This window comes from Zootoca vivipara, chromosome 13, assembly GCF_963506605.1.
Source record: "Zootoca vivipara chromosome 13, rZooViv1.1, whole genome shotgun sequence".
NCBI lineage: Eukaryota > Metazoa > Chordata > Lepidosauria > Squamata > Lacertidae > Zootoca > Zootoca vivipara.
In genome coordinates, this window is record NC_083288.1 from 23,725,725 (window position 1) to 23,751,335 (window position 25,611).

The window sequence follows — 25,611 nt, forward strand, 5'->3', positions numbered from 1 at the left end:
GTGAGTTAGCGACTTCACCTGCATGTGAAAACAGCCTCCGGTTGATTGAGCGGATTAGACCAATCGTGGGCCCAACGGTCAAGGAGGCGGGTTCTGCAAGTGCCATAGAGGGATGTGAGGGGCAGATGGGGCTCGTCAACCTGGGAAGGGAGCCCATCTAGGAGAAGGAAAAACTCTGATTCGAAACCTCCACTGACTTGCCACACAAAAGAATTAGATACAGGTAGGTAGCCGTGTTGGTCTGAGTCGAAGCAAAATAAAAAAATTCCTTCAGTAGTACCTTAAAGACCAACTAAGTTTATGTTTTGGTATGAGCTTTCGTGTGCATGCACACTTCTTCAGAAAGAATTCACCCCCTCAAAAGAATTAGAGAGGAAGCTCTTCTCTAAGCCATGAGAAGGTAAAGGGTTGCAGAGCTTGGATAATAGGTCTTTAAAAAAGAAAAAGAACCAACACACTCAGAAGACAAGTCATGAAAGAACTGGGAGGTATTTTATTAAAATCCAGCTAAAATTGTAACAAAAAGAAATCTGTACAATGCAAGGAAAAACAAAACAAATTAAATTAATTGACAACAACATTACAAAGGCAACTCTGTGAGGTTTAAAAAGGCACTTGACAAGCCAATTTGAACGTACCTATCGCTCTGTTTTAGAACCATGTCAGAAGGGAGCTGACATGTCCGAACAGTCAGTACCAGGCAAAACCAGAGCAATGCATGCTGGGAGCCTGGTTCTTAAGAGAGCCAATGTTCTGTGAGGAAAGGGTCAATGGCTTACATTTGGTCCCGTTGGGAAATCAGTGGCACTAAAAAAAACCAGTTGCATAGATCACTACCGTGTGTGTGTGTGTGTGTGTGTGTGTGTGTGTGTGTGTGCGTTTGCCCGAATAGCCAAAGTCACTGGCTCCCAGCATATCTGAGGTCACACTGGCAGAGCCCAGGATGAAATCAGAAGCAGGCGCTGTGCCGGTCACCTCTGCCACTTTTGCATGGAAGTTTGTTACAAAGCAGGGCTCTCCTAGAAGCGAAGCACCATGGGACAAAACACAGCATCTTGGATTGGCTCAGAGGCACCCCAGTTGCGTTTGGGGTGGACTGGAAAGTTCTATGCAGGAGGTACTGGGAGGTAGAAACACCCCCCCAGCCTTGGAAGAATCTTAAACAAGGGCCTGGAGGGTGAGGTTCCCAAGGCAGGGATTTTGTTGAAACACCATCAGGGGCACATCTGCCGGTTCCAGACAGCCCACTTCAACCCTGGTGGGCGCAAGGAATCAGAACACACACCCCTCACCTACAGAGGATGTAGGGACCACACCGCTCATTCGAGCCCCTCTGTCTCTGTGAACAAAGAACACAGTGCGTTAAAGGAGTCCTTCCTTTGTCTTTGCAGGGGCACGAATACTTGCCAAAATGCTGTTTGCACTCTCCAGAGAAGTCATGCCACGATGCGCGTGCTCACTGCTGCCCCCTCCAGGATCCATGCAGCATGCACAAGAGTCCACCTGCCAGCTTCAGAACTCGGAAGCAAGAGGAAGGGGCGGGGCATGCAGGAGAATCGGCACAAACCCACCGGGGAGCCGCTGCAGCTCTCTCCTTTCCTATCCTACAAACGCTCTTTGCAATGCCTTCTGGGAGCTGCCTGAGCTCCGGAGCCAAGCTTAGCATCATTGGCAGGCGAACGGCTGGACAGACGCACATGGATGGGAGCAGAGGCGGCACATTGGAGACACAGATAGGAGAAGGGGACACAATGCCAAACAGGAAGGGGTTGTGAAGGAATGCAGGAGGGAGGGTAGGAGTGTGGACACAGGACCAAGCCACACAGTAGGGAGAAAGGTCCAGCCCTTCAACGTTGCTATTAATAACCTTGGTCAGCCCTGTCGCCTTTCGATTTCGGCTCCTGCCACCACTGGGACAAAAATCCTTCTTCGTAGTCACCCATCCCCTCAAACTCGGTATCTGATGGCAAAGCCGGATCCTTTGCTTTCTCCTCACCACCGTTCACCTCCGCCTGAGGGAGGAAAGAACATGTCACACAAAAACAGAACAGCTTGAGAGGGCTGAGTATGTGCTGCTTCCACAGAGTGAGGGAACTGGGCATAGAATCCAGCATCAAAAGATTACCACCCTCCAAGTTTCCAGTCTATATGACTGTCAAAACAGTCTTCAAATCACACGCATGATGCCTGATGTAATCTCAGAAGCTGTGGCAAGGTGGAGGTTGATTGGAACTGAGCTGGCGCCTCCTACTACAGTCGTACCTTGGATCCTGAACGCCTTGCAAATTGAACGTTTTGGCTCCTGAAAGCCGCAAACCCGGAGGTGAGCGTTCCAGTTTGCGAACGTTCTTTGGAACCTGAACATCTGACGGGGCTTCCGATTGACTGCAGTAGCTTCCTGCAGCCAATCAGAAGCCGCGCCTTTGTTTCCGAACGTTTTGGAAGTCGAACGGACTTCCGGAACGGATTCCGTTTGACTTCCGAGGTACCACTGTATAGATGAGCGGAGTTATATATTTATAGCAAAACATTATCTACGAATCAAGGTTGCCAACATTTTCCTTTCTTTTTTTAGGAAAAAAGGTAGCACTGTACCAAGTTATAATCAATTAGAAAACAAAACAACGTTCCTAGCATTTCCTTTATGTAAAGTAGGTAAATGTAAAGGGGTAAAGGGAGCCCTGACCATTAGGTCCAGTCGTGACCGACTCTGGAGTTGTGCGCTCATCTCGCATTCTTGGCCGAGGGAACCGGCGTATAGCTTCCAGGTCATGTGGCCAGCATGACAAAGCCGCTTCTGGCAAACCAGAGCAGCACATGGAAACGCCGTTTACCTTCCCGCTGTAGCGGTTCCTATTTATCTACTTGCATTTTGACGTGCTTTCGAACTGCTAGGCTGGCAGGAGCTGGGACCAAGCAACAGGAGCTCACCCCGTCACAGGGATTTGAACCGCCGACCTTCTGATCAGCAAGCCCTAGGCCAGGGGTCCCCAGACTTACCGCGCAGTGGGCCGGTGCCCGCCGTGCCAACCGCGCGGCGGGCTGGAGGGCAGGGGAGTGCGCGCCCGTGCGCATGCACACACGCACATGGGCGGGGAAAAAATCGCTGAAAATCGCTTATGCGCATGCGTATGGGCCTCCCCCGACCCGGAAGTGCATCGGAAATGACCTCTTCTGGGTCGGGAGAGGCCCATACGCATGCGCACAAAGGATTTCCGGCGATTTTTTGCCGATTTTTAAGATCGTCGCCGCGCCGCGCGCTGTAAGAGCGGGCGGCGGCAGCGGGCGGCGGAGGTCGTCGCAGGCCAGATTGGGAGGCCGATTGGGCCGCATCCGGCCCAGGGGCCGTAGTTTGGGGACCCTGCCCTAGGCTCAGTGGTTTAACCCACAGCCCCACCTGGGTCCTAGCATTTCCTTTATGTAAAGTAAGAAGTCCACAAATCACCCAAGACCGTTTACAGATGTTTGTGAGATGAGCAAGACTCAAAGGAGTTGGCTTCTCTGGATGCACGGGCAGTGAAATCATGATTGTGTCTGTATCCTTTACGCTAATAGTGAACTCATTTTCCAAGTGCTGATACTCAGGCGGCCAAAATGGCACCATCGAGCCTCAAGAGAGGTCTCAGCTGCCTTTGGAATACCCCAATTTGAAGAAACATGGAGAATGTGTGTGAGAGAGAAGAAGAGGAGGAGGAGAAAGGGAATAACTTAGAGAAGGCATGCCTGTCTTCCTGAACGGTACTTCACACTACGGCATTCTGTTGCAGGCCACATTAGTTTTATATGTATAGTCCCATGTGTAAATAATATCCAACACCTTGATAGATCTGATTGGATGATTACCACAACAGATCTGCAAACTTTGCTGGTTTGCAGGACTTGTTTTTCCTATGCCCTCTCCCGTTTTGGAACAAGATAATTGAATGCCTGCTTTTATTTCATATTTTATTTAACTGTAAAGTGCTGGGCTAGATTCTGCATGATTTGAAACCACATTAAATTGTATTTTTTTTACAGGCCGCCTGAATGAAGCTCATGGAGCCCTAGTGGTCTGCGAACCGTAGCTTGGGAATGCCTGGCCTATCACCTTCCTGTCCTACTGATCTTCCTGTGGCGTAGGTGAGGTCAGTTGATCAGCTGTTCCTGCAGCTGCCTTTTTGGCCCCGCCTTTACCTGCCTCTCGTCGCTGACAGGTAGGCATGGCTTGGCCAAAACAGCCTGGTGGGTAAAATGGAGAGGCCCTGAGGGCTGGAGGCTGCCCATCCCTGGGTTCACATTAGAGAGAGACCAAGTGTGTGTGTCTGGCCCCAAGCCACCCAGAAAGCCAGGATATGAGCTTGGGCCTCTCTCGTGAAGCATCCTAGCAGCCACCACATCATTCTGCCTCTGGCCTCGTGGCCTCTCACCTCATCGTCTGGCTGGAGATACTGCCTGGCAAACTCCAACAGCTTCTTCTGCGCAGATGTCTGGTTGTGATAGCGCAAGGCCTCCTGTGAAGGAGACAGAAGTCAGTCGTTGTAGGGGAGGCAAGTAGGGTGGGAAAGGAGGCCCCTTCTTCCCCCCTCAGCTACATGACAAGAGGCTTTGCCCACCAAGGAGATAAGCTCCATAGGCAGAGCACAAGACTCTTAATCTCAGGGCTGCGGGTTCGAGTCCCACTTTGGGAAAGAGATTCCTGCGCTGGAAGGGGTTCCCTTCCAACTCTACAATCCTAGGCATGAAAACACTTTCCCAGCCGCTTTGTTAATGCAGCTCTGGGCCCTGCACATCTGAGCACAGAACCCCAGATCTTAGCTTTCATTTTAAAAGGGAGGAAGCTTCGAGACTGAATGGCTTGGAAGTCTGGAGCCGACAGCTGGTGAAATCTCCAAAGGGGCTTGCGAGGTTTCCAGTGGGGGTGATCTTTGGCCCTCCCCGTGACAAGAGGAAGCAGAAAAAAATGGGCAGAATGTGTGTAACAATCCATAGTAGGTTGCACAATTTCTAATTTAATATAGAATGATAATTTTTATTATTTACACCCAGCCCATGTGGCTGGGTTGCCTCAGCCACTCTTATATTTTTAATACCAAGGGGTAGCATTCTCTGGGATATCTGGCCTGCCAGCTTTCCCAGGACAGCTGGATGTCGGAAACCGGATGTACATTTGGTTTTGCTACAATAGGCTACTCCTTAAGGCAGCCCCCTTACCGGCCGTGGGTGGAAGTCGTCTTCCTCCAGGTGCCACCGCTCACGATAGAAGCGGTAATAGACCAGATTCTGCTGCATGACCTCGTCCCCAGGGTCAAAGAGCATATAGCTGGCCACACTCTGCACGGCATTCTTGATATCATTCACTGTGCAGAGAGAGAGAGAGAGAGAGAGAGAGAGAGAGTTTATAAATAAGTCATAATACACATCATTTAGGAGCGAGGTGAAGGAGTGAGGGAGAAGAGAAAGACAGGGATAAAAATGTCCTGTAGGCCAACTGGCATGCTGTGAGCCAGATCTAGCCCCCAAAGTAATTTTAGCCCCAGCTGGCCCTACCCAATGCTCCCGCCCCCCACCCCCGGCACCGTCTCAGTCTATGACATCACCTAGATGCAACTGTGGCTATATCTGCAACATATGTTTAAAGCACTATTATACCACTTTAACAGCCAAAGCATTCTGGGAACTGGAGTTTGTTAACGGTGCTGAGAGCTGTCAGGAGAACCCTATTTCCTTAGCAGAACTGCACTTCCCAGAGTTCCATGGACACAGGGGTCGACTGTTAAACCACTCTGGGAATTGCAAAAGCATCAGAGAGGTTGGGATGCCATAATGAGTGGAGGAATATGAAATTTTAATTCTCTCAAGATGTTAGGAATTTGATCAACCTGGTGGACTATTTCTATCTTCTGTTATGCAGGTGGCATTCTGTGGCTTGGGTGATATTTTTGTGTCCCCCCCCCCTTAAAATATACAGTGGTACCTCGACTTACGAAGGCGATCCATTCTGCGGCGCTCTTCGTAAGTCGAAACCTTCGGATGTCGAAGCATCCATTTTGCGCATGCGCGAAGCACGCTTTTGCACTTCTGCGCAGGCGCAGAATGTGCATGCGGTGAAAATACTTCTGGGTTTGCCGACTTCGTAAGTCGAAACCTTCGGAAGTCGAGGCATTTGGATGTCGAGGTACCACTGTACTGCTTCATTGCAGTAAAACCTCTAAGCGGCTTACAAGAAAGATTACAATAATAAAAAGCCAGTTAATGCGACAGAATAAATTCTCATATACGCATTTAACATGGGTGAAAATATTTTCTTGTGATTGTTTCCTGTTGTTTTTGTTTTGATAAAAAAAATAGTTTTAAAAAATAAAAGCCAGGTTTTTTTAAAAAAAATTTTTTGGCACAGTGAAGGTGCCTGCCTGATATCAAGTAGCAGGGTGGAAGTTCCAAGGTGTAGATGTTGCCACACTGAAAAGATCAATTCCTTACAAGTGCAGAATGAGCATTTTGGTACTTGGAACAGTGCCAGTTCCGCAGATTGAAATGGAGTGTGTGGGGCGCAGGACAAGAAACCTCTCCCCTGGGATAGGGGCGAGGAGAAGAGGGAATACTGGCCAGATCCTAAACTAGAGAATTCCACAACAATCTGCCAGTAGCCAGCTACCCGACCAACATTGCTTTCCGAAGCACCATTCCTCCCCAACCCTGAGGACTCACACTTGTAGTACGCGAACTGAAGGTAGTGATACATCGTGGCCACAAACTTCTCCACAAAGTAGCCGCCTACATTTGGGATCAAGTCGGTTTCGCAGTCTACTTTGCACTGCAGGACATCGACAAAGTGATCTGGATGGAGGGGTGGATAGGGAAGGAAGGAATCCACAGGGTTAAACATCTATACCAGGCACGTCCAACAGGTAGATCCTGATCTACCAGTAGATTACTGGACGTCTGTGGTAGAGCACTGGTAGATAACTGGCTCCCCCCAAAGAAGCTCAACAACTTTGACTCCCCTAAACAAAGCTCAATTTTTTGCCTGCACCCCCCCAAAAACGGAGCTTTCCCCCGCCCTAAAAAAGCTCAACAACTTTGACCTGAACACCAAAAAGGGGGGTAGATCACTGCCGGTTTTTAACTCTAAGTAGATCACAGTCTCTTGGGAGTTGGCCACCCCTGATATATACCAACTGATGGTTGCCAGGTAGCTAGGAAGCTTCAGAGATTTTATCACCTTTCATAACCATTTGTGGCACTGTCTCCTGCAACCTGGTCCTATTGTCAAGGACTGGGCAGAGGAGGAATGGTGGAGACCACCTCCCCAGCCTGACCCTTCCAGAGAAGAAGTTCAGAATCACAACAGGGGTTTGAGGGAGGTCACAGCTCAGAGGTAGATGAGGGGGAAAGCTGGGAAATAATGGGAGAGGAAGAGGAGGAGGAGGAAGAAGAAGAAGCACCAGAGGGGCGACAGCTGATGGACACAGTGTCTTTAGAAAGCATTCCAGACCCCCCCCCAAGAACCCAGCAAGCATTGAAAGTAGGAGAACAAAGAGCTCAAAGGCTGATGGCACTTTTCAGCACCTGTAGCTGTGACACATGAGAGAGGAAGGGAGTAGAGACTCACTTAGGGCAATACCATTATTCCAAGAGGCTGCATTTCCAAGCCTCTCTCTGTGAATATTGAATAAAAAGCAGCTGGTAAGAACTTTTCCTTGTCTTATCCGTTCTTGGTGTCCTCCTGCTGAAGGGGTCGGATCCTCTGCCGCCTGACACCTACGCATGCTTGCTCAGCGGTAACGTTCTATTTGCTCAAAAAGGCAAATGTATGCAGTTGTAACAGTCTCCCCACTTTTCTGGAAGCCTTGGTATACTTCCCCATACCTACCCCTCCGCCCCAGTTTCCACTTTCCTTGGATATGTCTGGGTTTGGCTCCCATTTAGCTCTCTCAAAGGACGGAGCCAAGTTGAGACCTTGGACCAAGTCATAGTTTACCACAGGGGTAGGCAACCTCAGGCCCGTGGACCGGATGCGGCCCAATCGCCTTCTCAATCCGGCCCACGGATGGTCTGGGAATCAGCATGTTTTTACATGAGTAGAATGTGTCCTTTTATTTAAAATGCATTTCTGGGTTTTTTGTGGGGCCTGCCTGGTGTTTTCACATGAGTACAATGTGTGCTTTTATTTAAAATGCATCTCTGGGTTATTTGAGGGGCATAGGAATTCGCTCATTTCCCCCCTCAAAATATAGTCCGACCCACCACCTGGTCTGAGGGACGGTGGACCAGCCTACGGCTGAAAAAGGTTGCTGACCGCTGGTTTACCATGAGAAGAATGAATGATCACACATAGGTTTGTGGATGCCTGTAAAAGGTAAAGGTAAAGGACCCCTGGACAGTTAAGTCCAGTCAAAGGCGACTATAGGGTTGCGGCGCTCATCTCGCTTTCAGGCCAAGGGAGCTAGCATTTGTCCACAGACAGCTTTCCGGGCCATGTGGCCAGCATGACTAAACCACTTTTGGCGCAACGGAACACTGTGACAGAAACAAGAGCACACGGAAACACCATTTATCTTCCCACTGCAGTGGTACCTATTTATCTACTTGCACTGGCGTTGGTTTCGAACTGCTAGGTTGGCAGGAGCTCGGACACAGCAATGGGAGCTCACCCTGTCACGGGGATTCAAACTGCCGACCTTCCGATCAGCAAGCGCAAGAGGCTGAGTGGTTTAGACCACAGCACCACACTGGACGCCACCAGAAACAACCACCAGGCTAATGAGAGCTCAGAATAGAACAAAGACAGACTGCCATGCCTACCTGAGTAATGGCTGACCTTCCCTCAGTGGCCTTCATTTGTTGTGATGGCAGCTATCACTGCCCTTACCCTTAATGGCTGCCCCTTCCCCAGCGCCCTCACCTGCAATGGCGGGGTAGAAATCCTTAAATTCACGGAGTTCGTAGCTGCCTTCGCAGCCAGTCAAGCAGCTTTCGTAGGCCTTGTAGTACTGAGACAGGGCGTGCTCCATGTCAGCAATGCTGCTCCGGAAATCTCCAGCGTTGTAAAGTTTCACCGCTCGCACAAAAACAGTCTGAAAACAGGGAGGAGGGAGACTGGGCAGGTCAGGTTGAACAAAGAAGCCCACAGACCTGGAACTTAACAAGGAATGGCCATAAAAGGGTGAAGCGCCATTGAGCCTTCTTCCTTTTTCTGAATTTAAAATATGTTTAGGTTGTCATTTTTAAGTGCAAAGGCCTTCCAAGGCGGACTGCACAAGATAAACACACACACACACACACATATCTAGTTACAGGTAGGTAGTCGTGTTGGTATGACGTAGTTGAAACAAAATAAAAAAATATTGTTTCGACACACACACACATATATATTATTCTATACTAGTGTCATTCAGCCCGTTAAGTAAACGGGTGCTGCACCCCCGGAGCCACCTTCGTCACCAGCCTCTGTTGTTCTGGCGAAGGAAGGAGGCGGCAGAGGCGGCGGTAACAGCAGCAGCGGGAGCAGCCCCGCCCCCTGAGGGTGAGGAGCTCAGAATGGGCAGAGGCCAGGGATGGTGAGGCACGCTCGGGCCGGGCTGCTCCCGCTGCTGCTGTTACCGTCGCCGCCTCCGCCTCCTTCCTTCTCCAGAACAACGGAGGCTGGTGACGAAGGTGGATCTGGGGGCGCATATGGTTCTCACGGGGCCGAAGCCGGGGCGGCGGCGGCGGGAGGGGGCGGGGATCCTCTAGGCGCCCATGGAGGCCGCCGCTGGGAGCGGCCCGCTAGCACAGCCTCCAGCACCGCATGAGAGTGTCCTGGGCTCTCAGCAGCCGCAGCTGCCCCCTCCGCGCTGACTCCTCCGCGTGGGGCTTGTCCAGGCTGGCGCCTCCTCAGCCGCCTCCTCCTGCTCCTCCTCCCTCACTCGCAGGTCTCTAAGGCAGGCGGAGGCGGCGCTGCTGCTAGAGGCTGCTGCCACACGGACCCATCTTCCACCTTCACCTCAGGTCGCCGCCACTGCCCCGGTAGGGAAACGGTAGGCAGAGGGGTGGGGGGGAGAGAGAGTGCGTGCGTCCAGTCTCTGCGTCCAATCCCTGGGTCCGTGGGGCACATGCGCGGTAGCGTGGACACAGGGAATACTGGACGCAGAGACACAGGGACTTTATTATATAGGATTTCATTCACAAACCATTTCCTATGAGACATTTTGAAGGCATCTGCAGCATACAGAACACAGCAAATAGATAAACTTAGACTTAGATCCCAAATATTTACATCCTATGCCAGGCATCCCCAAACTCGGCCCTCCAGATGTTTTGGGACTACAACTCCCATCATCCCTAGCTAACAGGACCAGTGGTCAGGGAAGATGGGAATTGTAGTCCCAAAATATCTGGGGGGCCGAGTTTGGGCATGCCTGTCCTACACCCTTTTAAAATGTGTTTTTTTGGGGTGGGGGCTATTGGGTTGTTGTTTTTATTTTTATTATGTACTTTGTGGTTTTATATCTTGATTTTATTCTGTGAACCGCCCTGAGACCCCCCAGGTATAGGGCGGTAAACAAATTCAATAAATAATAATATCTGAATGACAACCTTCTTCCTAACAGACCTTCTCAGGTGTTAAGATCAACAGAGGAGGCTCTCTTGGTAGTTGGGAATTGAGGGAACGGCAACCTCTGAGCCCCCTTTCAACACTCTTGCCTCCACATGGAAAGGGTTAATGATGCCTTCTAGGTCTCAGATGTTCATTGGATTCTAACTTCTCAGAGTTGGGTTCTTCAAAAACTAACAGTGACATTTAAGCACCTTCTATAGTGTTTTCCCCAAATATTAACTCAAGCTTTCTTGGTCCAGGGTTACTTTTCAGAGTTTCAGAAAAAGACAGATTCTAGCCAACGTAAGGAAATATACTGTAGATGGATAACAACTTGACTCTGTATGGAACACAGCTTTTGACAAAACTGAATAAAGGCACCCAAGTCCACTGTCATATTAAGCTGGGGTGGGTGGGATCCATTTATTGAATGAACCATCATTCTGCAGTATCAAATTGCCTTCCTGTGCTTCCGCCACTTGTGGGCGGGGGAAAAATGTTCTCTTGGTTCTTGACACACCCAACTCTATCCAGCTCCCAATTTTGTTCATTTTCCAGCCAGACAAGCACTACAGATTGGTCCAGCCTTCTTATTGCCCTCAGAGCAGGGGTCCCCAGACTTACCGGCGTTTGGGCCGGTTCCCACCGCGCCGATCGCGCGGCGGGCCGGAGGACAGGGGAGTGCGCGCCTGTGCGGGCTGGCGGACGGGGGAGTGCGCGCCCGTGCGCATGCGCACGGGCACTTACTGGCGCAGCAGCGCGCTTCCAGGGTGGAAAAAGTGCCGAAAATCCGTTGTGCGCATGCGTATGGGCCTCCCCAGACCCAGAAGTGCACCAGAAATGACCTCTTCCGGGTCGGGAGAGGCCCATACGCATGCGCACAAAGGATTTTCGGCGCTTTTTCCCCGACCCGGAAGAGCGCTGCCGCGCTGCGCGCCATAAGAGCGAGTGGCGGCGGACAGCGGGGGTCGTCGCGGGCCGATTGGCAGGCCAATTGGGCCGCATCCGGCCCCCGGGCCGTAGTCTGGGGACCCCTGCCTCAGAGGCTTGCTGAAACCAGCAGGCCCAACCCTCCATAACAATGGACACCATTCGCCTGCCACAAAAACACTTGATTCTTTGCCCCCTTGTACATCCAAGACCTTTAAGGCAGGGATGGGAAACTAGAGGCCTTCTGGATGTTGTTGGGGCTCCAATTCCCATCAGCCTCAGCCAGCGTGGCCAGGGATGATGGCAGCTGGAGTCCAGGAGACTTTCGGAGCTCTCCTATAAGGCTTCCGACCAGGGTGGATAAAAATCAATAATTTTTTTAAAAAAATAAATTAAAAAAATCAGATTTTTTTATTTAAATCGGATTTTTAAAAATAAAATGCTTTTTGAGGAAAATATATTACCATCCAAAGGTTATTCCATCATGATATAAAGATTAGTTTTTTAATTATGTAGAATAAGGTTCTATATGTTTAATTTTGGGGGTAAATAAATTCCATTAATCCATTCACAATGTCATGCTCTTCCAGAGGTTTTTGTAAGATTATTGGGCAGTTTCTCTGCCTACAAGATATTATCACAGATGCTTGGTTTACTTTTGCAGTTCTCAAAACTGAATTTGACTCAGCAGAGATCACATGCCTCTTCTTCACAGCAAAAATGTTATAACATCAACAGAGTTGAGAAAAAGACCTTAACCCTATTGTTCTACAAACCTATGAATACAGAAACAACCCCTTCAGTGCTAAGTTTCAAGAAGTTCAGTGAATAGAATAGAAACAATATTTTTCTGATTGTTTGGAGTGGACAGTATTTAAGTTTTTCATGTGTAGGCTGGGCTGACAGTCTAAGTTTCCTAAAATATATATATATTGTTTATTTTTAGCCAAATTAGTTAACAAACATGGATGTTTGTTGAAGCAAATAACATATGCTGTAATGTTATTGTTTCAGTTGAATAAATCTATTTAAATTGTTATTATTAAGGTAATGATTATTTTTCTCCTTCCTAAGTACAACAGTACAAGTATGTCCAAGTATGAATGATTAACCTATTAAACTGGGGATAAAAAACTAATATGAAAAGTTGTTATTCTAAAAATCTTCATCTACTTGCATATTAAAGTTATACCAGCAAGAATTAGTCTTTATGTAGAAAACTATGATTTAAATCAAGCCTTACTGACTAGTGATTTAAATCGTGATTTAAATCAAATCCACCCTGCTTCCGACCGTGGTCCCGCTCCAGGAAATCAGCTCCCTCTTTTCCCAGCCACCCCTGAAAACCTCCCTCGCTCCATTTACCTCATAGGGCTGTGCTTCCAAGTCTATGAGGTATTCGTCCACATCAACCATAGTTTTGTAATAGTTCATGTACTTTTGGGTCATCTCGTGCTTGGGGTTCTTCTGCAGGAACGTATGCGCAGCCGACACAGCTTTTTCAATCTTATTTGCCTAAAGAAAACAAGGGAAAGTAGTTACAGGTAGGTAGCCGTGTTGGTCTGAGTCGAAGCAAAATAAAAAAATTCCTTCAGTAGCACCTTAAAGACCAACTAAGTTTATATTTTGGTATGAGCTTTCGTGTGCATGCACACTTCTTCAGATACACTAGAAACAGAAGTGTCAGACCCTATATATATACAGAGGGTGGTGGGGGTGGGTGGGAATGGGTGGTGGGCTGATGGGAGTGGTAAACCTGGAGATGGGTGTTAATGGCTGCTGATGGCTGCAATTAGTCCTGGGCTGAGGTGCTAAAGAGAGCTTGATCATGCATAATGAGATAAGAATCCGATGTCTCTATTCATCCCAGGTGCTTCCATGGTTTTAAGCTTGGTAATGATTTCCAATTCAGCAACTTCTCTTTCCAGTCTGTTCCTGAAATTTCTCTGTAATAAAACAGCTGCTTTGAGATCTTGTATAGAATGTCCTGGGAGATTGAAGTGTTCTCCTACTGGTTTTTCAGTCTTATGGTTCCTGATGTCAGATTTATGTCAGATTTATGTCCATTTATGTCCTGATGTCAGATTTATGTCCATTTAGGGAAAGTAGCTCAAGCAGAGGGTTTCATGCTTTCCAGACCCAGGGCCCTAACATGCATTTGGTGTGGACCCACATCCAAATTTATTTTACCATACATGGCAATGCTGCTGTTGCGATCAGGATTAGATCAGGTCGTCATTCAGTGAGAGATGCTAACCTACCACCTGAAGACATATGGTTTAAGGCAGGCTTCCCCAAACTGCGGCCCTCCAGATGTTTTGGCCTACAACTCCCATGATCCCTAGCTAACAGGACCAGTGGTCAGGGATGGTGGGAATTGTAGCCCAAAACATCTGGAGGGCTGAAGTTTGGGGGTGTCTGGTTTAAGGCCCTCCAGATGTTATTGGACTCCAACTCCCATTAGCCCCAACTGGCGTGACCTATGCAAAGGCAATTGTGGTTCTTAAAACTAGGGACTGGAACAAAGTTTTTAAAATTTTCACTAAATATTATGCAGTTTACACCCTCTTTGAAACAAGTGCAGACTGCAAGGGATTGTGTGTGCACTTGTGGAATTGCATTGCCCCAGATCAGGCATCCCCAAACAGCGGCCCTCCAGATGTTTTGGCCTACAACTCCCATGATCCCTAGCTAACAGGACCAGTGGTTGGGGAAGATGGGAATTGTAGTCCAAAACATCTGGAGGGCCGAAGTTTGGGGATGCCTGCCCTAGATCCTTATTTTTCTGAAATTTACCTAAATGTTTTCGAAACAATTGGTCCCCTTTTTATTTTTTCCATACAAAATATTGTTGCTAGCTTCAGTACACAACTAATCTCCATTCGTTCCTGAAGGGGAGGTCGGGCTGTCTTTGGTCTAGAAGCAAATACAGTCGTACCTCGGAAATCGAACAGAATCCGTTCCGGAAGTCCGTTTGACTTCGGAAACGATCGAAAACCAAACTGCAGCTTCCGATTGGCTGCAGGAAGCCCCGTTTCCAAAAGAATGTACGAAAACCGGAACATTCACTTCCAGGTTTCGATCATTCGGGAGCCGGAATATTTAACTCCCAAGGCGATCGGGAGCCAAGGCTTACGGCCTAGAACAGGCATCCCCAAACTGCGGCCCTCCAGATGTTTTGGCCTACAACTCCCATGAAGTTTGGGGATGCCTGGCCTAGAAACTGGGTCTTTCCTTTGGGGGCAGGGGAAGAGGGGGGGAAAGGAAGAAAGAATGTTACACTCTTCATGAAATACTAATGGAGTGTGATCACATAGCAGTCATTATCTGGAACAAAAGTGAGATCATGTGGGCGGTGAAACCTGAGACGCAACATTTAAAAAGTAAGTTATAGAAAAAGAGATAACGACTTGCCTACCTATGTGCTCAGCGGAAACTTGGAATTTTAAAAAGCAGACTTCCGTACCCATTAGAGCAGGCATGTCAAACCTGCGGCCCTCCAGATGTTTTGGACTACAATTCCCATCTTCCCCAACCACTGGTCCTGCTAGCTAGGGATCATGGGAGTTGTAGGCCAAAACATCTGGAGGGCCGCAGGTTTGACATGCCTGCATTAGAGTAACTAAAAGCCTCTGAGTCAGCAGCACAGAACTGCCAGGCTGCCATTCAGTGCCAACACTTGAAGTTAAAAAACACATTTGCCACCAATAGTTGCATTCTCTCTCTCTCTCATCTGAAAAGTTCCACTAACTTCTGTTCATGCCTGCTGTTCTCATCATGGTGTCAAATGCCAGGGTGATGACGTGGGAAGGAAAGCTCACCACTGGGAGCATCTCATCTGTTCCAGAGGGAAGAAAGGAGCTACTGTATTCAGGGTCGAAACAAATAATTTTTTCTTCTTCCAGTAGCACCTTAGAGACCAACTAAGTTTGTCATTGGTATTCAGGGTGCGGGAGAGCACAGGGACAACCTACTATCTCTGCTGGTTTTCTTAGATTCTCCTCCAGGCGATTTGGTGGCACCAGGAAGCGACATGCGGATTTTCAAAACCTTTTTCTTTTGCCCTCACCTGTCTAAAACACCCCTCTCTTTAGCCAATTCTGCCCTCGCATTAAAAAAATGTATCTCTGCAAATTTTCCGGAGCAAGTTTTTTTTTATAGAGAGGACGTTTCTAATGAAGTCTGGAAACTGGGTGTTTTTTTAAAGTAAAGTATTAAAAACCTAAGTTCTTTCCAATAGTAGTAAACCTGACTTTACAAAGGCCATTATACGACCTGGTTTTTAAAAGTCCCATTTGCACCTGCACCTTGGTTTTCAAACAGCTTAGTTCTCTAATGTTAGTGACTGTTCCGGTTTGCGAACTATTTTTGGAAGTCGAACTTCCAACGGGGCTTCCGATTGGCTGCGGGAGCTTCCTGCAGCCAATCAGAAGCCGCGCTTTGGTTTCCGAATGTTTTGGAAGTTGACCGGACTTCCGGAATGGATTCCGTTCGACTTCCAAGGTACAACTGTACTGGCAATGAGGCCAGGAATACAAGGGAGAAGGGGCCCCACCCATGGTACCCTGCCCTTCCAACATACCTCCATGGGGCCTCTGAATACACTTTGCGGGTGGACAGCAGAAGGGGCTTAATTTGAATCAGAAGGGTCACAGATGAGAGGCAGAGCATCAGCTATGTGTGTAGGAGGTCTCACCTCAAGATGCCGGAGGTCTCACCTCAAGATGCCAGAAACAGAACATGGGACCTTCTGCCTGCAAATCTCTGAGCTACAGTCCTCCCCAAAGGTCAGCAGCAAAGAGGCGAGAGCAGTGGTCAGATATATAAGCTGATTGTCAAATGGCACCTGAAACCTAGGTTGCGTAGAATCATAGAGTTGGAAGAGACCACAAGGGCCATCCAGTGCAACCCCCTGCCAAGCAGGAAACACCATCAAAGCATTCCTGACATATGGCTCTCAAGCCTCTGCTTAAAGACCTCTAAAGAAGGGGACTCCACCACACTCCTTGGCAGCAAATTCCACTGCCAAACAGCTCCTACTGTCAGGAAGTTCTTCCTAATGTTTAGGTGGAATCTTCTTTCTTGTAGTTTGAATCCATTGCTCTGTGTCCGCTTCTCTGGAGCAGCAGAAAACAACATTTCACCCTCCTCTATATGACACCCTTTTATATATTTGAACATGGCTATCATATCATCCCTTAACCTTCTCTTCTCCAGGCTAAACATACCCAGCTCCCTAAGCCATTCCTCATAAGGCATCGTTTCCAGGCCTTTGACCATTTTGGTTGCCCTCCTCTGGACACGTTCCAGTTTGTCAGTATCCTTCTTGAACTGTGGTGCCCAGAACTGGACACAGTACTCCAGGTGAGGTCTGACCAGAGCAGAATACAGTGGTATTCCCTTGAGTTCCCTTGAGTTACTTCCCTTGAGTTCCTTCGGTTCCTTTGAAGGAATTGCAAAGACTGTTTATGTACACTACTACAGCTGCAAGGATGCTGCTTGCCCAGAGTTGGAAAGATGACAAGATGCCTATGAAGCTGGACTATGCAGGGTTGGCAAGACTGAACGGGAAAATCAGAAATCGGGAGGATCAAAACTTCCAACAGGGAATGGGAGAAATATAGATTGTATTTAAAAGAACACTGTAAACCAGGCACCCCCAAACTTCGGCCCTCCAGATGTTTCGGACTACAATTCCCATCTTCCCCGGCCACTGGTCCTGTTAGCTAGGGATCATGGGAGTTGTAGGCCAAAACATCTGGAGGGCCGCAGTTTGGGGATGCCTGCTGTAAATGCTTTAACTCTTTGGCAAGATTTAAATAACTCTTGCAATGTTACAAAGACTTTGGACACAATGGGGGACTGTAATTTGGATGAATTTATAATATGCAGTTGACAAAGGTATTGAAAGAACCCATGGAATGGAGGGGGGAAGACCTAAGATTCAGAAGAATCTTGTTTTAATTTTAATATCTGCAAGAATTTCAATTGTGTGAATGAATTTGTAAAACCAAATAAAAATTACTTTAAAAAATAAATAAACCTAGGTTGCGGTCGCCACAGCAGAATGCCTAGGCACCTTTTTTTTTTTGCATTGTGATGATGATGATTTTCTATACCACTTTCTATTTTAAAGGGGGGGAATCTCAAAGCAGTTTACAACACATTAAAACCTCAAATAAAGCAATCCAGAATAAAACAAATTCAAGTTTCAAAGAAAAAATAAAAATTCAGAGCCTTCTTCCTTTTGCTTTCCCCATATTTATTCACCTACTTACTTAATATAGCTGTCCCAAAGCAGAACTACTCTAGGAAGCCAGTGTGGTGTAGTGGTTAGAGTGTCAGACTTGAACCTGAGAGACTAGAGTTCAAATCCCCACTTCAGTCATGAAGCTCACTGGGTGACCCTGGGCCAGTCACTGCCTCTCAGCTTAACCTACCTTGCAGGGTCGTTGTAGAGATTCACTGGTGTGTGTGAACCATGTACACCTTGGAGAAGAGGGTTGGATATAAATGCAATAAATAAGCTCTTCCACTTACTTGCTTAAGAGAGCTGGAGAGGCCAGCTAGATGGAGATGTCAGTTGCCAACCTGGCATTCAAAGATCTCCACGGGGTCGCAACTGGACCTGCGCCAGTCACTAATTTCTAATACTAGGCAACACAATCCAACCCCCCCCACCTGTGCGTTTTCCAGCAGGAAACCTGGATAGGAGAGACATTGTGGGACCCCCCCCCCCAGCAACCCACAATGAGGCCTACTGCCCTCCTGATAACAGCCCACCACATCTCCAGACTCCTCTAGACCAGGCATGTCCAACAGGTAGATCGTGATCTACTGGTAGATCACTGGACGTCTGCGTTAGATCACTGGTAGATCATTGGCTCCCCCCCCCAAAGAAGCTGAACAACTGTGGCTCCCCTAAAAAAAGCTCAACATTTTACCTTCTCCCTGAAAAAAACTCAACAACTTTGACCCGAACCCCCTAAAAATGGGCCTGCCTCCTTCCTAAAAAAAAAAGCTCAACAACTAACTTTGACCTGAACCCCCCAAAAGGGGATAGATCACTGCCAGTTTTTTATTCTCTGAGTAGATCGCAGTCTCTTGGGAGTTGGCCACCCCTGCGAGTCTAGACCATGTGATGTATGTTGCAGAGCACACCCCCAGGCCCAAAAGTACACCAAAATGTGGCATCTTCCCAAAAGTCTAGCTGCTTTCCCAGCATCACTTTGGTAGACAGACAAAGGGTTAAACAGCCTGGAAACTCCACCAAGAGGAGGCAGCCAAGGAACAAGAAGTCCAGGGAAGATCAGAAGTGAATCTGATCATCTCTCGGCAATAGTGTCCACCTCCTCCAGGAGTCTGAAAGCTGCGGGACGTGGCATCTGAAATGCCTCTGTTCCAGGAAAGCCAGGGGAGGCTACCTCATTGGTGAAGGAGATTGGGGGGGGGGGGCGGAAGAAAGAGAAGGGGAGGAGAGACCAGAAGCTGCTGGCAAAAGGCACTGCTTTGCTCATCCAACTCTCCTCCTGGAGGCCCAGATTTAAAGAGCCAGGCTGTCAGGATTAAGTTACTTAAAAGGGAAAGGGTCCTGGGAGGAGGGGGGGCAGAGAGAAGGAAAAAGAGGCAAAGCAAAGGAGGAAGTGAACAGTTTCCTCACTGGCAATGTAACACCTTTCGGGTTTGGAAAGCAGGGATCAGGAATTAGATGCACACACCACACTGTTTCACAGTTCACAAAAATCCCAGCACGGAAAGCGCGTAGGAATGAGCACAAACTCCTCATCTGCAGATTGTTGCGAAGCCTCCCAAATGGAAGGCTGTCAGAGGAGGTGACTGTTTCACGCTATGGTACTACCAAGTGATGGGAGTGCTGAGAGCAGTGGGGTTGATGGGGGGGGGTCCTGCTTGAGGCAGTTCCGTCTCCTGCTCTTGACCTGCTCAAAGGGACCCAAGCAAAGGAATGTTTTCAGAGGGAAACAGCACACACCTCGAACTTCCATAACCTCAAACTTCATCCATTCAGGGAGTCTGTTCGACTCATGAAACGTTTTGAAAACCAAGGTGCGGCTTCTGATTGGCTGCAGGAGCTTCCTGCACTCAAGCGGAAGCCGCGTCGGAGGTTCGGCTTCTGAAAAACGTTCACAAACCGGAACACTTACTTTGGGTTTGCAGTGTTTGGGAGCCAACTTGTTCGACCCCTAAGCCGTTTGGGAACCAAGGTACCACCGAACTGTGAGCCTGTACTGTTTAATTGTAACACATACTGATCATTCATTTGGCGGTGTGTGTACACGTGTTGAGGAATCATAGCCTGTGAAGATCATGAAGTGTGGTGCTCTGGGAGGGAAATCTACATGAAACAAATCACACAAGTGGGTTTTTCATTCAGGGGACACGAACTGGCTATAGTTCCTTGACACAGTAACCTTTCCACATGCAGGATTCAGTATCTTTGCATAGCGGAAAGCACCTTCCCTGAAAGCTGGATAGCTCAGTTGGTTGGAGCGTGTGAAGGAAGGTCATAAAATGAGAAGCAACCCGTAGATAAGGTCCCCTGATGTGCACTGGAGGGGCTGGCGGAAGGAACAGGCCTTGGATGTTTTCTACTGGTCACTTTGAACCCCAGATCCGAAGAAGCTATGGAAACATTAACTGAGAAAGAGGCTCCGGTGCAAACCTGGAGATCGAACAGAAGCTTATTTTGCTCTTAGAAATATTGAAGGGGTTCTGGGAACACAAGAGTACTGAGAAGGCCCTTAGATCCTCTGCGGTGGCATCTTTTAATGAAATGCATTGTCTCCAGAGGAAGAGATGTGAAAACCCGCATCTGGAAAGAACTCCCTTTGTCTAGAAACTTTTTCTGCCTAATATCTGATGGTTGGGAACTCTCTGTAGTCAACAGGGAAAGAAAGGCACACTGTATCATCTCAGGACTATTCTTTCCTGTATTTCTGCCCACTGGAAACAGATGTCCTGCCTCTGCTTTTACTAAAACACACTGGACAGTCTACCACCTCTGGGAACCATTAATACTTCTTACAATGCTTACAATATTTAGATCAGGAATAGGCAAACTCGGCCCTCCAGATGTTTTTCAGACTACAATTCCCATCATCCCTGACCACTAGTCTAGTAGCTAGGGGTGGTGGGAGTTGTAGTCCCAAAACATCTGGAGGGCTGAGTTTGCCAATGCCTGATTTAGATCATAGAATTGTAGAGTTGGATGGGATCTTGGGGATCATCTAGTCGAACCTCCCTGCTATGCAGGAATATGCAGCTGTCCCATACGGGGATCGCACCTGGAACCTTGGCATTATCAGTACTGTGCTCAAACCAACTGAGCTCAGGCTGTCTACTACGATATACTTTTTATATTATTTTTGTATGCCGCTTAGAAGTTGTTCTCTCTCTATATATAGAGGTTTAAAAGTGATTTTAATTAATTAATATTTTGATTAAATCGCAATTAATTGACATCGTTTCCGAGGAAGCCTCGAGACGCCCCCCTGCGCGCGCTCCCCATTTGCGCCCCGCTCACCTTGAAGAGCGCGTAGTGCAAGTACTGGTAAGGAGTGCGGCGCTGGAAGTCGCGCAGGGTGTCTGCGGGCGGGTAGCTGAGCTGGAAGGCGGGCAGGCTGCGCTTGCACCTCCGCAGGCACGAGGCGCGCTGCAGGACGAGCCCGAAAAGCTCCATCTCCCGGCGCCACTCATCCGCCGCGCCCCCGGCCGGCTCTCCAAAGTCCGCGCCGGGCCGTGCGCCCTCGCCAAGCGCAGCAGCGGCGGCGCCTTTCGCCTCTTCTCCATGCGCCGAGGCTCCCTGGACGCCCTCTGCAGGCTCTCCAAAAACAGCACCCTCTCCAAACTTCTCGCTGCCGGCGCACTCCTTGTGGCAGTGCGCCTCGCTGTCCCGGAGCAGGCGATGGAGGCGCAGGCTCGCCTCCAGGTAGCGGACGCTCTCCCGCCAGTTCTCGGCCTCGTACTGCTCTAGCGCGTACGCGTAGGCGCTCTGCAGAGGCATCAGCTCGGCTTCGGGGAAGCCGCGAAAGCTGTACTTCTCATACTGCGCGCCGCCTTCAGGCGCCGCCGTGGCCAGGAGCACGAAAGCCAGCAGGAGCCCCCGGCTTCGCCGCTCCATGCCGCCCGCGCAGCCGGCGGCTCGGTGCTCGAGAGCTGCTGCCCAGCCGCTTGGAGGCCCATCGGGAGTCTCCGGGAAGCAGGGGGAAGGAAAGAAGGCGGCGCGGGAGAGCCCAGGCGGATTCCGCAGGGTCTTAGTGCGGCCTGGGATAAGTTGTGGGCCCCGCCCACCAGTTTCTTCCTCCAGGAGTAGGGCTGGAGTTATGGAAAAAGTGAGGCCGCTCAACACTATATGATCCCGCGCCCTGAACTGAGGCATCCCAGAAGCTAGCGAGTTGACGTTGCTTGTTGTGGGAGAAGAGACCAAGGTTCTCTTCTCCAAGACCTATCTTCCTGCAGGCATCATTCATGACGGATCGATAGATAATACAGTATTTGTACCCCAATAAATTCAGAACAATGTGTATGAATGACAAAGATGCAATGCAAAGTTACACCACAGCCTAACACAACAAGCAAGCTAAAAACAGCCAGGGAAAAGCAGGTCAACAGCAATGTTGTCAACCCAAAATCTAAAGGAAGAGGCTTACAAACAGATAAAGAACTATATGACTTTTAGAAGACATCTGTAGGAATCCCTGAATAGGGAAGTTTTAATTGTTGTTAATGTTATGTTTGCTGGAAGCTGCCCAGAGTGGCTGGGGCAACCCAGTCAGATGGGCAACACACACACACACACACACAGTATTTCCTGCTTTTAAAGTTTTTACAAACTTTAGACTGTTGTTCCAGCTCAGTGGATGGGGTTCAAAAAACGTGTTTGCGAGCTCAGAAAGCTGCTGCCATATTCAAGATGGACAGCTCCACAAACAACTGCTTGGCGGGGGGATGGGGAAGTTTGGACAAATTCTAACAAAGATTTGAGCCCCTGGAATACTTTGAGTCAGGGTATCTAGTGTGGTGACCACCATGTCTGACCATTGGCTCTCCTGGCTGGGGCTTATGGGACAGTTGGCATCCCAACAACATTGGGCGGGGGCACCACATTGTGTTTTTAATAGGGTCGGATTTACTAACAAACCCAGCCGGATGGGCAGGGTATTTAATTTTAACAACAACCAACAACAACCCTCTGACAGACACACACACACACACACGGGCACACATATTGGCTCGCTGCCTCCAGAGAAAGTCTGTGAATTGCATCTTCTTTGCTTTCTGCAGCAGCCATCCAAATATGTGGCTGTGATGTTGCCTTGATCTCGCTTTTTAATAGTTTCTGGATGGAAAAAAAATGTCAGTTTGAAAAATGCACTGATTCTAAACTCCAGGAAAGAGATGGACGAAGTCCTCTGCTGCACTCTTAATAGGAACTTGAAAACTAGGTCAGAGAGTTTGTATTGTCTGAGGGCAAAGCGTGGTTCCAGTTCCTGGCATGATGTACAGAGCTCCCATCTGTCCCTTATTTTAAGGTATGGTAGGCAGCATAGTTTTTTTTAGCCCCTTCCTGCTTGAAAGCCACAGCCCGGTGGAGCGTATTTCAATAGTCTCTTCTTCTTTCCAGTTTACGATTTGGCAGGCAGAATACAAAACAGCTTTCCTTGCAAACACTGCCTCCTCCTGCAGAAATCCTGCATTAAATTGCTTTTATCAAGCCCTTCCATTATAGAGAGTTTTAAATCATCCTGACTTCTCTGACTGCCTTTGCTGCAGACGCAGGTCACAGCCCTCTTGAGTGCTTGTAACATATGCATCCCAGTTCTACACAGGTTTACTTAGAAGTAAGTCCCCCTGGCTTGTTTTTGTTTTTTAGAATATTTTAATTAATTTGTTGTGAAATAACGTTGATCCAAGTCCAACAAAACCTGTAGATTGTTGCATGCTTACATCAATCGCCTATAGAAAGAAGATTTGAGTGGGGAGGCTGTCAGATAACTGAACACATAATCAAGGCCACAAATGGGTGGGGCTCCTTCTTCGCCTCTTAGATAGTTAGAAGGACAAAGCCTGAGTTGAGTTTGCAGTAATGTGGCCTGGAAGCAAAGCAGCAAGCAGGAGAGTCTGGATGAAGACCCCTCCATCGTAGACTCAGGTTGTATATAAGCAAACCATATATCCTAATGACACCACAGCCTCCTCAGTGTCTTATTCCCAGAAGGAAACACGAACTCTAGTTAAGCAGCAGGAACCCCTGGCCATCTCTCACAGCGTGCAACTGTGCAATGAATTTTATTCAAATGAATAGTGTGGATCTGCCTTCTCTCCGACACACACACTTTCTCCATCTTACTGCCACTATGGAAGATGACTTGACAGCCTTTCTCATTGGCCAGGCAGGCTTTCGCTTCATGTACTGGTCTCTTCTCAATCAGGCTGCCGTCCTCAGAAAGTCTTGATGTGGGCAGTTGGAAAGGAGCTGGGTGGAGCAGAAGGGCTGTGGAAGCTGCCCTCTGGGTTGAATAATGAACTGCGCCACAGGGAGCGGGGGAAGAAGTGTATCTGGGACCCGTTCAGCACCCACAAACCACCCCAAAGATGCCCAAGAGTCTGTGCATGAGCTGAGTCTGAGCCCCTCGCCGCCAGGCTTCCTGCAGTCCATAAACAGCACGTGAGCCGTAGACCAAGGGTGACACCCACTTCCTGTTGTACACAGTTACCATTGAATTCAGTGAGGTTCAGTTCTCAGGGATAGGATTATATACCTGAAGGAGCGTCTCCACCCATATCATTCAGCCCGGACACTGAAGTCCAGCGCCGAGGGCCTTCTGGCAGTTCCCTCACTGCGAGAAGTGAAGTTACAGGGAGCCAGGCAGAGGGCCTTCTCAGTAGTGGCACCCGCCCTGTGGAACGCCCTCCCATCAGATGTCAAGGAAATAAACAACTATCTGACTTTTAGAAGACACCTGAAGGCAACCCTGTTTAGGGAAGTTTTTAATGTTTGATGTTTTATCATGCTTTTAATATTCTGTTGGGACCCGCCCAGAGTGGCTGGGGAGGCCCTGCCAGATGGGCGGGGTATAAGTAATAAATTTATTATTATTATTATTATTATTATTATTATTATTATTATTATTATCCTGTTTTCCAGAGACAGTTCCTAATTTCTGGCACTGGTCCCTCATAAATCACTGCCCACATCTTGCCTTTGTGGAAGGTTTCGGTGGTTGCCTGTTCAATTATCTTTGTCAAGGTACACTTCCTGTGCCTGCAAATGATCATTTCTGATACTCAACCCCCTCCTTAAGTTTCTAGATGGGGTAGCTTAGTTGGGAAGACTCTTAATCTCAGAGCTGCAGGTTCGAGCCCCACGCTGGGCAAAAGATTCTTGTATTGAAGGGGGTTAGACTAGATGCCCTCATGGTTCCTTCCAACTCGACGATTCTATGAGTCTCTCAGGGGGAGGGTTGATGTTTCTTGGCTTGAGCCTATCTGTGGAGGGCTGTGCAAAGACCCTTATGGGATGCCAACGGAACAAACATAAACAAGAAAGGTTGTGGTTTTGTGTATGTGGAGTTGAATTTTGTGGGAAACTGAGGGTCAAGTCATGAAGCAAACGGAGTGAACTTGGGCAGCTGGTCAGACTGGGTTTTCCCTTTTCTCATCTCATATATAGAGGGGTACCTAGGTTCCCCTGCGTCCTTGGCAAGTAGATTTATCAGTGCCCCCCCCACGAAAATACCAGCGGTATTTGACGCCCACTAAGCTGGCAAAAATGTATAGGACAAGTACAAATGTCTGCTGGAAATGTAAAGAAAACTACTTTTTATCATATGTGGTGGACTTGTAAGGTGGTAAAAGCTTTTTGGGAAACGATATACAATGAAATGAAAAAAAAATGTCTAAAATAACCTTTGTTAAAAACAAACAAACCCCAGAAGCTTTCTTATTAGGAATTACGGGTATCGATATCCCAAAGGACCAGAAAAAGACTTTTTATACATGGAACAACAGCTGTTCGGATGCTACTAGCCCAGAGATGGAAAGAAGACAAAGTCCCTACAAGAGAAGAATGGCAAACCAAGCTGATGGACCATGCCAAAATGGAA

At 48.3% G+C, this 25,611-nt stretch overlaps 1 protein-coding gene across 1 annotated transcript; it reads right to left on the bottom strand.

Moving 5' to 3' along the window:
- Positions 1-470: 470 nt before the first annotated feature.
- Positions 471-21,721, bottom strand: P3H4 (prolyl 3-hydroxylase family member 4 (inactive)). The gene is made up of 8 exons (XM_060281474.1): positions 21,030-21,721; positions 12,854-13,003; positions 8,885-9,056; positions 6,688-6,816; positions 5,191-5,336; positions 4,407-4,490; positions 1,868-2,012; positions 471-1,339 (listed from the first exon to the last, which is right to left on the bottom strand). The coding sequence occupies exons 1-8, from the start codon at positions 21,624-21,626 to the stop codon at positions 1,320-1,322; spliced, it is 1,443 nt and encodes a 480-aa protein (XP_060137457.1). The 5' UTR covers positions 21,627-21,721; the 3' UTR covers positions 471-1,319.
- Between the last annotated feature and the right edge of the window lie 3,890 nt (positions 21,722-25,611).

What these genes read in the sequence shown, in the direction of transcription:
- P3H4 (XM_060281474.1), bottom strand. Translation starts at nt 21,626, where the DNA reads ATGGAGCGGCGAAGCCGGGGGCTCCTGCTGGCTTTCGTGCTCCTGGCC. An exon ending in TGGAAGCACAGCCCTATGAG is followed by an intron (nt 9,057 to 12,853) that starts GTAAATGGAGCG and finishes CCCTGTTTTCAG; the next exon opens with ACTGTTTTTGTGCGAGCGGT. An exon ending in ATCTCCAGCCAGACGATGAG is followed by an intron (nt 2,013 to 4,406) that starts GTGAGAGGCCAC and finishes TTCCTCCCTCAG; the next exon opens with GCGGAGGTGAACGGTGGTGA.